The 16,001-nt window shown below is 59.4% G+C and overlaps 1 protein-coding gene across 5 annotated transcripts in view; it reads left to right on the top strand.

Moving 5' to 3' along the window:
• Positions 1-16,001, top strand: part of SPTBN2 (spectrin beta, non-erythrocytic 2) — a 56,753-nt gene that overhangs the window by 14,730 nt on the left and 26,022 nt on the right. For 3 of the 5 annotated variants that reach the window (XM_045023592.1, XM_045023593.1, XM_045023595.1), the window contains 3 exons: positions 1,009-1,079; positions 1,245-1,430; positions 13,904-14,055. In XM_045023592.1, the coding sequence (XP_044879527.1) occupies positions 1,274-1,430; positions 13,904-14,055 (309 nt within the window). In that variant the 5' untranslated portion in view covers positions 1,009-1,079; positions 1,245-1,273. Of the gene's footprint in view, positions 1-1,008; positions 1,080-1,244; positions 1,431-1,566; positions 1,569-4,219; positions 6,336-13,903; positions 14,056-16,001 lie in introns of those variants that run through there. The other 2 variants (XM_045023597.1, XM_045023596.1) reach the window with 2 other exon arrangements.

Raw genomic sequence — 16,001 nt, 5'->3', positions numbered from 1 at the left:
GTGGTTAGAGCAAGGGACTGGGGGCCAAGACTCCTGGGTTCTATCTCCAGCTCTGAGAGGGGAGTTGGGTCTTGTGGATTACAGCGGGTGTGGGGCTGGGAGCAGGACTCCTGGGTTCTATCCCTGGGTCTGGGAGAGGAGTGGGCTCTAGCAGCTAGAGAACAGCCACTTTATGGATCTGGAGTTCCAGCCCTCCTGTAGTCACTGCTCATCTCCGAATCAGCAGCTTGAGAGTTCGGATGCTGTTTGGCTCAGTGTCTCTCGCTCCTGTCCTCCAGGCTCAGTCCAGTGCTAAACCCTCTTGCCCTGGCTGATGGGGGTGGTGAGCCCTTGAGTCCTGGGGGAGGGCTATCTACTGCCATGCCCCAAGGACAGATATGGCCTTCTGGTTCAGTGGGTGCACTATACTAAAGGCCGAGAGGGCAGCACCCATCACCATACACTGCAACCCTAATACCAGCCAGGCGGGGTGGGGGCTGGAGAGTGAGCCCGCCCCGAACTAACCCCACAGTGGCAGCTCCTGTCCTGCAGGGCTGGGCTCTGGGCATTGCGCCCTGGTGCGTTGAATCGCAGCGCCACTCACTCAGATTTGGCATGGCCACCTCTTTCTATGTGGGGGAGGGGGCAGCAGGAGTCCTGCCCCCCCAACCTGGCTGCCTCCATCCAGAGGAAGGGGGACCAAGGAGAGACCGTTTGCCTTTGGTGGGTCCCAAGGTGGTGGCGGAGGTGTGGTCCTGGGGAAGGGACATGGCTGCAGTCCCCATGCCCAGGAGCACTGATAGCTCAGGCTGTGTGGGGAGTGGACAGGGTGAGACCCATTGAGGAGTGGGCTGCCCTGGGTACTAGGGGGTTGGATTGCACTGGGAGTGTGGGGTCACCCTGCTGAAGGGAGGGGGAAGCATTCCTTGCCAGTCCGGGGGCTGATGCCAGATGCAGACTCTCCCCTGGGGTGCTGCTGGGAGTGGGTTCCCTGCCGGGAGGCTCACATTGCTGCCTCTTTGCTTTCAGGTTCTCACGGGGAGCCTGGGCCATGCTGTAGCTCAGCAGAGGATTTGGCAGCCGGAGCCCTGGCCACACAGGTGGGTACACAGCCCCTGGGGGTGGGGACTGGGATGCAAGGCCTTTCCCCTGTAGGGGGCACTGACTCCAATCCGGCCCCAGGACAGGGGGACTGGTTGGGTGCGGGGTGGGGAACTGGCCAGAGAGGGGTCAGAGGATACTCACGGCTCTCTGGCCCCCCACAGGTGGATGCAGAGACCCTGTGGTAGGCGCCATGAGCAGCACCCTATCCCCCACGGACTATGACAGCTTGGAGATCCAGCAGCAGTACAATGACATCAACAACCGGTGGGAGCTGGCCGACGAGGACTGGGACAATGAGAACAGCTCAGCCCGCCTCTTTGAGCGCTCCCGCATCAAGGCGCTGGCGGGTAAGGGGCACCATGTGGAGTGGTGTGGGTGCATCCCCCCTGGCTTGGGCTGAGGATTGGGTGCAGGGGACAGCGCTGGCTCTGCAAGGGGATCTGTGATTCATGGGTCAGCTGTGGTAAGGAATATGGGTGCCAGATGTGGCTCCAGCAGGGAATTTGGAGTGCAGGGACAGTTTGCTCCTGTCTCTGAGATAGGTGAAAGGTCTGAATTCCAGTGGATCCAGTGAGTTGGGTCCAAACAGGGCTCTCTCATGCCCTGCTGCCCCAGGCATGCTGGGGGGCTTTGGACATCCTTGAGGCAGCTTCAGGCCAGGCGTCCAGAGGGCAGACTCCTGTCCCTGGCGTGGAGCTTTCCCTGTGGAGCTACAGGAGATGCCAGCTGGCCTGTGTGTCCATATTCCCCCTCCCCACAAAAGGCAGGGCCAGCCCTGACTTGGACTGCCCTGGGTTGACCCTGCTGGGAGCAGAGAATGGGATTCTCAGATGTCCCCTCTATTCCACCTCTCCCATTCAACCGGTCCCCAATGCTCCTGTGGAATCTGCCCCCACCAAGATCACAGCCACAAGCGGGGGCTCCCAGAGTGACCCTGATATTGGCCACAAGAGAGCAGCACAGGCCTGCAGAGCCAGCGGGCGTCCTGCCTAGCCCAGCCCATCCCTGCCCCGCCCAGCCTCCTGTGCTCAGATACCTTGTAGTGGGAGGTGGAAATCCAGGTGGGGAATTGGGGGCAGCACAGGACATGGGCATTGCAGGGGGACAGACTGATCCTCCTGAGACTCTGAACTCCAGAGCTCCAAAGCCTCTGTCTGTCCATCCATCCCATACACACCCCACTGTCTGCCCCTGCCTGCCTCCCCACCCCCCCACAAGCAGCACAAACAAACCAGTCTAACCGCGTTCCAGACCGATAGCTCCCATAGCAACGCTAGCGTGGCAGCCACCTGACACCAGGGAAGGGCTGGACTAGGCTCCCCTCCCTGTCCTGGGGATCCTCCCTCCCCAGCCCAGCCCCGCTGTCCTTCCTGGTTCTGGAGATCCTCCCTCCCCAACCCAGCCCAGCCCTGCTGTCCCTCCAGGTCCTGGAGATCCTCCCTCCCCAGCCCAGCCCCGCTGTCCTTCTCCGTCCTGGAGATCCTCCCTCCCCAGCCCAGCCCCGCTGTCCTTCCCGGTTCTGGAGATCCTCCCTCCCCAGCCCAGCCCAGCCCCACTGTCCCTCCAGGTCCTGGGGATCCTCCCTCCCCAGCCCAGCCCAGCCCCGCAGTCCTTCCCCGTCCTGGAGATCCTCCCTCCCCAACCCAGCCCAACCCCACTGTCCTTCCCCGTCCTGGAGATGCTCCCTCCCCAGCCCAGCCCAGCCCAGCCCCGCCCCACTGTCCCTCCAGGTCCTGGGGATCCTCCCTCCCCAGCCCAGCCCAGCCCCACTGTTCTTCCCCATCCTGGGGATCCTCCCTCCCCAACCCAGCCCTGCCCCACTGTCCTTCCCCATCCTGGGGATTCTCCCTCCCCAGCCCAGCCCCGCTGTCCTTCCCGGTTCTGGAGATCCTCCCTCCCCAACCCAGCCCAGCCCCGCAGTCCTTCCCCGTCCTGGAGATCCTCCCTCCCCAACCCAGCCCAACCCCACTGTCCTTCTCTGTCCTGGAGATCCTCCCTCCCCAGCCCAGCCCAGCCCAGCCCAGCCCCGCCCCACTGTCCCTCCAGGTCCTGGGGATCCTCCCTCCCCAGCCCAGCCCCGCAGTCCTTCCCCGTCCTGGAGATCCTCCCTCCCCAACCCAGCCCAACCCCACTGTCCTTCCCCGTCCTGGAGATCCTCCCTCCCCAGCCCAGCCCAGCCCAGCCCAGCCCCACTGTTCTTCCCCATCCTGGGGATTCTCCCTCCCCAGCCCAGCCCAGCCCCACTGTCCTTCCCCATCCTGGGGATTCTCCCTCCCCAACCCAGCCCAGCTCCACTGTCCCTCCTCGTCCTGAGGATCCTCCCCCCAATGCAGCCCAGTCCTGCTGTCCCTCCCCGTCCTGGGGATCCTCCCCCTCCCCACCACGCAGCCCCACTGTCCCAGGATCCTCCCCCTAATAAAGCCCAGCTCTGCTGTCCCTCACCATCCGATGGATCCTCCCCTCTGCAGCCCCAGCCCATCTGGGCCTGCCATTAGGAGGCAGGGGGCATCAGTACGAAAACTGGGGCTGATAAACTTCCCCTATCCCATCCCACTTGGACACTACAGCCCCAAGGCATAGTTCCCTTCCTCCCTCCTCTGCGGGCCTTTGGGATTGAGGGATACTAGGAGGAGTCTCCTCCCAGCCCTGCCCCTGCCCAGGTGGCTCTTAGTCATACTGGCTCCTGGGCGGGAGTGCAGGGGGAACAGTGGCTGGATCTGATCTTGGTGGGCAGCCAAGGCAGGACAGTAAACAGCTCCTCACATGCCCTTCACAGGCCAAACAGATCAATGCTTCAGGAGCAAACAGGGATCAGGGACAGCGGGGCCTGGGCAGTTCATGGATGGACAAAGTCCAGTTGGCCTGGAGTCAGGAGAGATAATACAGCTAAACACATGAGAGTTGTGTGGGGTGGATGATCCCAAGGAGGCTGGGAGCCAGGGGGCACCAGGACAGAAAGGTACTGGGTACGGGAGGGCAGGAGGAAGGTCAGTGGGATGAGAATCAGGCTGCAAAGCTGAGAGACACAGTGTAGTTTTGTTGGTAAAGCTCTGGGCTTGGAGTCTAGACTCCAGGGTCTATCCCAGCTCCTTGAGGGGAGTAGGGGCTAGTGTGGAGGGCGGCTAGAAGCCAGGACTCCTGGGTTCTATCCTGTGCTCTGCCACTAACCTTGGGCAAGTCCTTCCCTCTTTATGCCTTTCCCCTCCTCTCCTTTGTCTGTTTCGATTGTGAGCTCCTGGGACAAGGCCTGTGTCTCAGTGTGAGTCTGTGCAGTGCCCAGAGCGATTGGGTCAGTCTCGGCCGGGGTCTCCTGGAATTACCATCTCACGCACTATCTCCAAACCCGCCAGTTCTGGCTCCATCCTGTACTTGGTCTTGACACCAAAATCCTGATTCTTTCCCAGCAGGAGGCACTGTCTGTTGGAATAGCAGGAAAATGGCAGCTGCCAGCTTTCACTGGGAAGGAGCCGTATGGCCGAGCATGGTAGCATAGCTATTGGTATGTGTCCTACAGTTGGGTAAAGAGACTGACCGAGACTCGGGCTCCCGGTGTGCTGCACAGACCCCGACTGAGATTGGGGTCCCCATCATGCTAGGCTCCACACAGACACAGTCCTTGCCCCAAGGAGCTCACCGTCTAAACCCATTCTACAGATGGGGGAAACTGAGGCCTAGAGAGATTCAGTGACAGAGCTAGGAATTGACCACCAGGCCTCCCGAGCAGGAGGTTAGTGGCTGTGCATGGCAGGCATGTGGCAGTGCCATGAGATACTTACTTGCTTGCGAAATCCTGCCTGTGGTAGAAATTTGGTTTGGCGGAGCTCTGGAGTGGGCAACAGGCCCTGCCTAGCAGAGCAGGGTCTCTGGGCTGGGCTGGAATGCCAATGGGGGAAACACAGCTAATAGCATGTAATGACATGATACCAGCATGGAGGAGTCACATCTAAGCCCTGGCAGGGGGTCAGGAATGAGACAGGGGCTTGCAGTGGGGCACAACATGGTGAAGGGCCAGCATCCAGACTGGGGGAGATATGGGAGGATGAAACACATAGAGATCACCCCAACAGACCTGGTCCTACCCGCTGGGGAGGGGTGGGAGCTCCAGAGCTGGGCCTGCCTGAATCCAGGCGGAACAAAGCCCAGGGCTCTGTACAATAGGGTGTAAATCCTCCGTTGTCAGGGCGATGTGCTGCATGAGCTAATGAGCTTTATCCATGGCTGTGGCTCTAACGGGGGGCTCAGCTGCAGGGGACCCAGCTCAGAGCCTGCCTTCCTCCACCAGTGCAAATACCTTCTCCTGGCCCTGAGTACACACCCCTCCCTTGCAAGGAACGGCTCCTGCTGCCCCAGTGCCCAGTGAGAGACATCCTGGCAGAGTGCAGTGCAAGTCCAAATGTATCCTCTAGGGGTCGGCAGAAGAGGACCAGGAGTCAGAATCCTGTTCGAGAGGGGAGGGGAACCCCTAGTCATTGTTTGTATTGCAACCACACCTAGACACCTGCACTGAGATCAGGGCTCCATTGTGTCAGGCTCTGTTCAGATAAACAGTCCTGGCTCCCAGCCCCCCCTGCTCTAACCCACCAGACCCCACTCCCTCCCAGAGCTGGCAGTAGAACCCAGGAGTTCTGGCTCCCAGCCTTCCCAGCTCTAAACCACCTGCCCCCACACCCCTCCCAGAGCTGGGAGTAGAACCCAGGAGTCCTGGCTCCCAGCCTCTCCAGCTCTAATCCACTGGACCCCAGAGTGGGATAGAACCCAGAAGTCCTGGCTCCAGTGCAAAGCCCTATGCACTGAATCGCTTCCACCTTTCCACTCGGCATCGCCTTGGCCTGATCCCAGCTCTGGGATTTGTCCGCTCAGGCCTCTAACGCTGGAGCTGTTGCTCCCCTGGGCAGGCTGCCTGCACACTCACACACACACACACACCTTTCACAATAGAGCGGCCCAACCTGTTTTTATGTAAATTGCCCAGGACCGCCCTCCCATCCTGGCTGGGAGGAGGGCAGAGCCTCTGCACACTCAGCGCTGAGCTGATTCCCCCACAGCACCTGGGCCCAGCTGTGCCTGCCAGCCTCCACTCCCCTAGGGAGAGATCGGTGCCTTCCCCCCATTCCTCCCCAGGATGTTCCAGCATGAGCCAGGGCAGATTGAGGTGCCCTGTGCCCCTCCATTGCCTGTGCTCTCCCCTGCTGCCTTCATCAATGCTGCGCAGTACTCTAATGTGCTGGAGGGCAGGTTCAAGCAGTTGCAAGGTAAGATTGGGGGCGGGGGGGGGAGCGACCCCTGCAGTCTGGGGTTATGGGATGTTGGGAGTTGCCCAGGGGCCTGGCCAGCTCCCCTGGGGTGGGGCTGATCCAAGGAGGGACTGCAATAGGTAAAAGTTGAGGGGGATCAGGCGCCCTGAAATCTCCCTGCTTTATCCCGCTCAAGCGGCCACATCAAGGACCCTGAGCCCTAATCTGCAAGGTGCTGCTGGGAATTAGCTTCCCGCTCCACAGGGATTTGCAGGGGGGAAAGCGGCTGCATGTTTGAGATTCTTTTGCGCCTGCCCCGTTCTCTGCAGTGATAGCCCCTTGCCCCCATAGGGGTCTCCAGGCCCCCCTCTCTGTTGGGAGTTCTGAGCTGCACTTGCTGCTCCTGTTTTTTCCCCTTTAGATCTGGATTGAGGCGCACTGGCAGACAGTGACGGCTTGCGCCCCAGTGAGGGCCACACGCTGGGGATAGGAGGATGAGGGACTGCACCCCAGATCTGACACTGAACTCCAACACTTCCCTCTTTGTCACCCCTAAACTCCATCCAGGCATCTCCTCTCAAACTGTCACCCCAAAACTCCATCTGGCTTTGTCATCACCTTAAAACTCCACTGACTCCACAATTATCTCAAACTCTGACCCCTTCATCTATCACTGCAGAAGCCTCCACCCAAACTGCACCCCACCCCCTGAAACCATCACCCCAAACTGAAAACAATCTCCCAAACTCTCATCCCCAAACGTCACTGACTCCACGAGCCTTTCCACTCAATTTCCTTTCCCCAACCCAAAACTGGGGTCTCATTCCAGCTGACCCCTTCTCCCCCCCGCCCCCAGTACTTCCCTCTAAATTCCATGCAGGGAAAAGATCCAGGACACTATGTGTGCTGGGGCTGGGGAATTACTCCTTTGCACAAGGGGCCAGTTGCCATGGGCTGGGTTTGGATGCCTGTGTCTGGGAAGGTTATGCAGGAGGGCTGAGGCGTAGCAGGGTTTGGGATGCATAGCTGCAATCTGGGCCTAGAATATGACTTACTCCAGAGGTCTTGTGTTGTATTGGGCCTCAGGGTGTGTTGGAGACTAGGTGCCAGGGCTCCTGGGTTCTATCCCAGCTCTGAGAAGGGTGCAGGGTTGAGTGGTGAGAGCTGGGAGCTGGGACTAGATACCTGGCTGTGCTACTGCTCTGCTGTGAGACCTTGGTGCCTCAGTTCCCCTTCCTGGTTCCTCAGTTTCCCTTTCTGTAACAGGGGACCAGTGGCGCTGCAACCTGAGGCTGTGGGGCTTGGATCATTCCTGTTTCTATAGTGCAGTGGGGCAGAGCCCTCTGGAAATTCATACTGCCCCTATTGCCCATCTGGTTCAGAGCAGGGGCGGCTTTGGGATGCCACACCCAAGGTTGGCTGTGTTTTACAGAAACCACCCAGATTGAGAAATGGGAGTTGAAGGGGGACCATACATCCAAGTGCTATGTGGGGGAGCAGCTCAGCCTCAGGAAGGCGATGGAGTGTGTCCCCGGGCACTGTGGCTGCACTCCCCGATCTGCCCTGCATGGGGCCAAGGGCTATGGGCCTTGGCAGAGGCAGCAGGACCGGAAATGGGTAAATACCAGGCACACAAGAAGCTGTGTAAATACCACACTGGGATGACAACGTCCCCAAGACCACGCTCGGCCCAGTGGGCCTGCGACAGAGCAATGCCAGCCTGCCAGGGTAAAACCTTGGAACTGTCTCATCCGAAAACAGCAGCAGAGGGTGGGGAATAGGCCACAGGGCTTTTCTCCTCTAAGGGGCCCAGCTCCAATCCAGCCCCACAGCAGGGGACCGGCTGGCTCGGCGGGGCGGGGAACAGAATACTGGGCTTTCCCCTTCTAGTGGGTGCTGGCTCTGATCTGGCCAGGTCAATCCTGGTTGCCCCCATCACTTGCTTATTAATGGCAGGTATGGAATGAGCAGTGTTTGCTGCTGGCCAAGTTCATCGTCCCAAGGAACAAGGACAGCAGCTGGCTGGGCTGGGTTCGGCTGGCTGCTCTCTGTGGGGCCTGGGCATTCAGGGTCTGCTGGGAGGGTGTGGGGGACGCATGAGCCCTGTGTTGAGGGAGTGATGACAGGCTGTGGTGGGGAGTCCGTGTAAGGGGTAGCAGTGGAGAGCAGAGGGGATGTGTGGGTGTTGGGCAAGGGGCAGTAGGAGAAAAGCTTTGGGCTTCCTGCCCGGGCCATTCCCTAATTTAGTGCCATGTGGGTTACCTTGCCCCCACCTATGTGCATAGCAGGGACAGCAGCAGCAAAGCCCATGGTGCATGGGGCTCGGAGGATGTTCTACACAAGAGGGGGCAGCAGCTGAAGATGGGGTGGGGATGTCTTGGGGTTTGCTGGTGGGAGCTGGGTGAGAGCTTCTGGATGGGGGGTTCTGGCAACACTGTGGGTTGTCCCCTGGGTGGGATGTCCCTGTGGATATGTCTGGATGGGGGAGCCAGTTGAAACATCTGTGGGTGGAGACCCTCAGCGGGTACTGGCAGGGGAGCTGTCAAGGGGGTCAGATGGGGACCTTGATGGTCAGAGTGAGACAGAGCTGGGAAGGATGCAGGGGGGCAAGAGGCAGGAATGATACAATCCCTGTGGCTTTGCCCCCTCCTCATTGAGATTCAGGCTCCAGACAGACCTTAATCACCCCCGCTCCCCTCCTCAGGGTCCTGCCAGCCCAGACAGGCTGCTGGGGAGGGTACATTGCCCTGGGCAGGCAGCTCCTGGGAGCAGGTGAACCTCTTCTGCTGGTGGTCACTGCACATGGCCCTGCCTGCAGCCAGGAGATCCCACAGGCTGAGGCTGCAGTCAGCACTGTTGAGGCTCAGAGCAGAGGAATGAATGGAGGGAAGGGACTGGTTTCAGGTGTCAAACTGGGACTAGAACCCAGGAGTCCTTAGCACCCAGCCCCACTCCTCTAACCAGTCTCGGGTGCTCCCCTCCCAGCCTGGCTCTGGATGGGGTGACTCAGTCTGGCGCTCTCCCCCAGAGTGCTTTTCGGAGCCTCCCTCCCCCAGCATCTGGACTGAGACACCTGTTGTTTGGGTAGGTACAGCCCAGATCGCACATGCAAATAGGCTGAGTGTTGTGATCTGCAGCTGGGTGGGGGTGGGAGGGTTCCCTAAACTCCTGGGCTCTCTCCCCAGCTCTGGGAGGGGAGAGGGGGCTCATGGTTATAGTGGGGGGGGGAGCTAGAACTCTTGGGGTGTATTGCTGACTCTGGGAGGGGAGATGGATCTAGTGGTTATAGAGGGGGGGAGGGTTTGTCAGGACTCCTGGATTCGACTCCTGGCTCTGCCATGGGGGCAAGTCCCTCCCCGATCCGTAGCTTGGTTTCCCCTTTGTAATGGAGTGGTTGCTGTGAACCTGCCTGCAGGTAGCATTTTGAAGGTGCTTTCTGCCCTGAGATCTGGTCTCAGACTGTCCCGAAAGGAAAGTCTCCATTCCTCACCCTCCTCCAATTACTGACGCTGCCCTTCCCCCACCCCAGATTACCTCACAGTCAGCCCTGACCCTTCCCAAGGATGTGCTCTCAGACAGGATCCCCCACTCCTCTTCTTAAGGAGTCCCACCAGGCTCCACCCGCACTCTGTTTGCAGGGCAGAGGTTTCCTTATTGCCAGGACCCGCCCCCCAGTATGAACCAGCCCCAGACCAGAAGCCAGTGGGGTAGGGTGGGGCACAGCCCAGAGCAGGAGTTCACAGCACTTTGCAGACAAACCCCATAGCAGGAGAAACAGGCACAGAGCGGGGAAGGGGCTCCCCTGAGGCCACCCAGCCAGTCATGGGCAGGGCCAGGAATAGAACCCAGGAGTCCAGACTCCTTCCCTGCACGCTCTAACCCACTAGACCCCACTCCTCTCCCAGAGCAGGGGATAGAACCCAGGAGCCCTGGTTCCCAGCTTCCCCCCTCCCCCTTTGCTCTAACTATTAGACCCCATTCCCCTTCCAGAGCCAGGGATACAACCCAGGAGTCCCTCCCCAACAATGCAAAGGGATTCCCTGCAGCCAGCTTCTCTCACGCCCCCTTAATCTTCACCCCCAATCTCCAGCCAGCCCCCAGAACTGCCCTCACAAACACATCCGCATGAGGCTAGAGCTCCGTGAGGGGAAAGAGCCCTTTAACATGGTAGCGTTCAAGGCAACAAACAGAATCATGGCTGGGGATATGCTGCCTCCTGGACATAGACTTCCCATCACCAAGTGTAAATTGGAGCAGCCCCAGGGCTTCTCTGCCTCCCAGCAGCATCCTTGGGACCCCATGCAGTTCCAGATGTGATGGCCCCAGGCTTTACACTGGGGCCTGTGGGGTGAAGGGGTGGCAGAAGGCAGCTAACACTTGCCCTGTGCTGTGCTTGCCCTAAGAAAAAATCCCTCCCACTCCACATCCCCCCATTTCTCCTTTTCTGGAGTTTTTCACTGGGAAAACACTGAAAATTAAATGCAAAAATCTCCATGTGACACTAGGAGGGAGTTCCCAGTGGATTCCCCCTGCTGTCCCCCAAGGCAGGCCAAGTCCAGGGGAAAGTGGGGATGCCCCCCCGCCCCAGGTGGTTGCTGAGCACCTATGTTGGCTACCAACCGTCACTGCTGTCCTGGGAATGGGAGTGTTCGGCTCCTGGCTTTGAACATGCAGCTTCAAACAGGAGACGCCGGCACCTGCTTCTGGCTTGGGTGTGGAGTGGGTGGGTTCTGACATCTGCCAGAACCTGGGGTGATAAACGGGCGTCCCACAGGCAGGCTCTGCCCACAGTGCCCAGCAAACGGCACAGGATTAAGCACTAAGGGAATTCTCAGAGGCAACAGAGAGAGACGGGCTTGTGCAGCCGGGGGTAGGGCTGAGGGTCAGGATTGAGGGTCATTGGCAGAGCCAGAGGGCTGTGGGTTGGGAGTGAAGGACACAGACAGAGCAGGGAGAGAGGCAGGAACTGGTAGAGGTGGGGCTTGGGGGGCAGGAGATCAGGGTGGGGTGGGGGCTGGGATGAGGACCTGCAGTAGGTCTAGCCTGTTACCCAAGGGCCCTGACAGGAACAGCTGCTGACAAGTCGGGGCTGGAACCTGCATCCAAACAAATGAGACTGATGAGCTGCCTGAGGGGGGTTTGAGAGTTGCCCAGATGAGGGCAACAACACACTGGGGAGCGTATGTGCACGCACACTCCCCCTTGTCCCCAGAACTGACCCACCAGGACGCACTGCCTCTTGTCCTTGCACAAACACACTCTCCTCTCACCTCAGCACATGACAACCCCCCACCCCCCCACCCGGCCCCTGTGGCCGGTGCAGTCAGTCAGGGCAGGAGGGAGCTGGGCTTGGCTGGGCTGCCCAAGGCTGAGTCCGTGTTTGCTCAGAGCAGCAGCCCTGACAAGGAGTCATCAGACCAAATGGTGGGGGCAGGGGGGAATGTGCCATTCAGGGACAGACAGAGACACACCCCTCCAGAGAGGCTGGGATGCACCAAACCCATCAGTAAATACAGCCAGAATCAAACAAGGCTTTCTGTCTAGCTGACTGGCTCTGGGAGGAGAGTAGTGTCTAGTAGTTAGAGTAAGGGGGCTTGGAGTCAGGACTCCTGGGTTCTATCCCCAGCTCAGTCACAGACTCCCTGTTTGACCTGCCCACCTCAGTGCCTCAGTTTCCCTGTCTGTGGCTGACCATGCTGCTCCCTAGCCTCTGGTGGTGAATAGCTCAGTTAACATTTGGGGAAGCTTCTAAAGATTGCCCTTCGCTGGGCTGTCTGAGGGGAGTGGGCTGCCCCAGCCCTGCTCTGTCTGTAGCGGGGAAGCCCCTTCTGGAGCAGGCAAGTCCCTCCCTGTCCTGGTGCCTTGGTGCTCTGTGGGGCTGGGGGCTTCTAGCCTCCATTTCTCCCCCACCCCCAGACACTGGTCAATTGGCACCCACTGCCCACTGAGCCAGGCTGCGCAGAGCCGCCCACAAGTATGGCCTGGTCTCTCCCTGAACTGCACAGTCACTCTGGAGCCCAGCTGGGAGTGGGAGTCCCTGAGATCACCCTGCGGTCACGCTGCCTGCACTCCCAGCTAGGGCAGCTCCTCCCAGATTTCCTGGGCTGCAGCCCTCCCTGGCCTGGACCAACTGAAACACCCAGTATCACATGCAAACAGTACCCCCTTCATCCCCTTCCCAGATCTCTGGTAGATACAAGCAGGACAGGGCCCAGCCTCACGGCACCTGCATTTCCCATTGTTGTTACATGTATGACGGGGCTCAGCCGAGACTGGGGTCCCCACTGGGCTGGGTGCTGCACAGACCTCCCCAATTGCGATCAGGGCCCCCTCGGGCTGGGCGCTGTCCAGACACAGTCTCTATCTCAAATTGCTCACAGTCTAACAGTCAAAGGGCAGGAGGGAAAACAGAGGCACTAAGTGGCGATCTTGGGGTGACTGGGAGCTGGTGTCCCTTAGAGGGGAAAGTTGCCCTGTCCTGTCTCCCTCAGCCGATTCAAGGTGAAGGTAAATCCAGTTGTGCCTAGTGTGGGATGCCTGCAGGGAGCTCCGGTTCCCTCGCCATCTCCCAGGCTTACGTCAGGGCTGGAAGAACAGATAGTATTGTGCCATCCCCGGGCTCCTGCCAGGACGACCCACCCAGCCGGGGCTGTGGATAAACAGGAGCCTTGGGAATAAGCATGTGGTTAGGGAGCGGAGTTACTCACAGGGCGGGGGTACTCCCAAGGTCTGTCAGCTGAGGAGGGGCTCAGGGTGCTTCTCCCAGACGCCTCTCATGGCACCTGGGGCTGGGAAGCTGTCAGCTACACCCTGCACTATGCTGCAGGGAGTGGACTGGGGCTCAGCAGGGGGCGCTCTCCCCTGGCACACAGTACTGACTCCATGCCCCTGTGCCGCCTGCCCCTTAGAATCAGACCTACTCCTCCCCCACTGGTATCTCCCTCCCCAGCCCCAATATTACTACAGCGGAGGAAGAAGGCATGTGTTGTGGTGGTGCTTGTTATTGTAGGGTCTTCTGTGAGCATGTAGCTGGGCAAAATGGTTTGTTGTATTGTGTCTTGGGAGAACTGGGGCTGTACAAACCTGTTTGTTATTGTAGGATCTCTTGAAGGTGCTGGGGCTGCACAGGCTGTTTTATTTATTGTAGGGTCTCTTTGGGGCATGGGGGCTGGGCAGATCAGTTTGTTATTATAGTGTCTTTGGAGAAATGGGGATGTTCAGGCTGGTTTATTATTGTAGGGTCTCTTGGGGGACTAGAGCTGAGTAGGGTGGATTGTTATGTAGGGTCTCCCAGGAACTTGGGACTGCAGGTGCCGTTTTATTACTGTAGGGTAGAGCTGACTGGTGTGACCTGGGTGGAGAAGGAGGCAGTGGGGCATGAGATCCAGTAATGAGTTGTGGGGGAGTGGAAGCATTGAGTGTTAGGGGGCTGGGATTGGATCCAGAATTGTAGGCATTGGTTGGGTCGATCCTGGTTTGGGGAGCCCCCCACTCTGGTAGTGGCGTGTTCTGTGGAGAGCAGGATTGGGGATAGACGCCAGGGCGCCCGTTTCTGAGGTGCCCACCGGTGGCTGCTTCTCTTGCAGATGAGCGTGAGGCCGTGCAGAAGAAAACCTTCACCAAATGGGTGAACTCTCACCTGGCACGTGTGACCTGCCGCATCGCAGACCTGTACAATGACCTGCGCGATGGACGCATGCTTATCCGCCTACTGGAGGTGCTGTCGGGTGAGCAGCTGGTGAGTGTGGGGCTGGGGGACAGGGCACCCTGGGAGTAGTGCTATGGGATATTTGGGCTCCGTCATCTCTGCTGGAGGCTTCTTATATCAGTGGGGTTAGGGCCCGATTTGGATCTTAATTACCTCAGAGAGAATCTGGAGTCACCTCACTAGGCACCACTCCCCCTCCAGAGCAAGGACTGAACCCAGGAGTCCTGACCCCCAGACTGCCTGCTCTGACCCACTACCCTCATCTGCAAGAGAACTGGCTATCGGAGGGGCACCTCAGAAACGGGCAGCCATGGTGCCTATCCCCAATCCTGCTCCCCCACAGAACATGCCACTATAAGGGAGGCTCCCCAAGTCAGGATTGATCCAACTGACGCCTACAATTCTGAAGCCAGGAGTCCTGGCTCCCAGCCTCCTCCATCCCCATTCTAGCCCACTGGACCCCACTTCTCTCCCAGAGCTGGCATAGAACTCAGGAGTTTTGACTCCCAGCCCCCCTCTGCTGTAACCACTAAGCCCTGCTCCCTCTTTAGTTGTCCCACCTATGCGCAGACTTGATCCCAATAGCACCCGCAGCTCCCTGTGCCTGGCTCACTAGCCCATGCTGTGTCTCCCTCTGTCAGGCTTCTCCTGGTTCTGTGACTCATGCCCTGGCTGCCCTCTGAGCTCAGCACCTGCTCCCAGCATGCAGTGCAGCTCCTTGCCTACATGCCAGGTGCTGGGCTGGGTGGGGCAGTCTGGCTGCATGCCCAGCCCTGCTTTGGTGGTTTTTCTGGTTCTCGGGCAGGTCAGGTGCTGGAGCCACCTGGCTGTGTCTGTCTGAGCTGCCCCTGCCCGCCACGCTGTCTTCAAAGGGCCAATCACTCCCTGCGGCACTGCCCTTACTGCCACAGGTGCTGCAGTCCCAGTCTGCTCTGCTTTGGAGCCCTGGCTTCCTGGCACCAGGGAGATGGCTCCTGCAGCACCCAGCCCCAGGGGAGGGTGAGGGCAGCCAGAATCATGGGGAGGGCAGGCATGGAAATTCCATGCTGAAGGGTGGACTCCAGTATGTCCTAGGGTATAGGGCACTGGGCTGGGAGCCAGGACTCCTGGTTTCTTTTGACAGCTCTGGGAGGGGAGTGTAGTGTAGTATCTAGAACAGTGGGCTGGGAGCCAGGATTCCTAGTTCTGGGAAGGGCAGTGTCTAGGGACTCCAACCAAGATCACCACCTCATTGTGCTGGGCGCTGCCCAGACACAGAGTGAGACATGATCTGGGCCCTGAAGAACTCAATCTGAATAGAGGTGGGAAGAAAAACAGAGGTACCGAGAGGGGAAGGGACTTGCCCAACATCAGAGGCAGAGCGGGAAATAGAACCCAGGAATCCTGGCTCCCAGTGCGGCGTGTTAAGTGGTGGTCAGTGCCCCATGCTGTGCTCAGTTATCCCAGTGTCAGGCTCCTGCGCCGACCCCTGCGGCAACTTCAGCTTTTCCCCTGTGTTGGGGACCAAGAGCGGACTGTTCCCAGGACTGGGGTGAGCTGCCTCGTCAGTCTCAGAGCTGTAAGGGCCTTGGGCCAAAACTCCAGCATGCTCCGGCCAGTGTGGGTGACCCGTTAAACCGGCTTCCCAGCTAGAGCTAGCTGGTGCATCCAGCCCAGCACCTGGATCGTTGCCTGCTGCAAGCAGCGTGGGTGCTGAACCGACAGTGAGGAGTGCAGGTCAGGGAAGGGGGTCCTGGTAGAGGGGGAGTCAGGCAGTGTGGGGCAAGCAGGCCGGTAGGGGATTGAGGTGGGATCCTGGGAGCAGGGAAGCAGGCAGCATGGGGAGTGCAGGCTGGAGGGTGGTTGGGGCGGGATCCCAGTAGTGGAGGAGGATGGTATGTAGAGCGCAGTCGGGGGGTGGAGGGGAAGAGATACTGAGGAGGGGTGCTGGCAGCAGGGGAGGTCGGCGGCATGGGGATCCCCTTCCTTATGCTCTC

The sequence above is a fragment of the Mauremys mutica genome, chromosome 7 (assembly GCF_020497125.1).
Source record: "Mauremys mutica isolate MM-2020 ecotype Southern chromosome 7, ASM2049712v1, whole genome shotgun sequence".
Lineage (NCBI taxonomy): Eukaryota > Metazoa > Chordata > Testudines > Geoemydidae > Mauremys > Mauremys mutica.
This window is presented reverse-complemented; position numbering and strand designations above follow the sequence as displayed.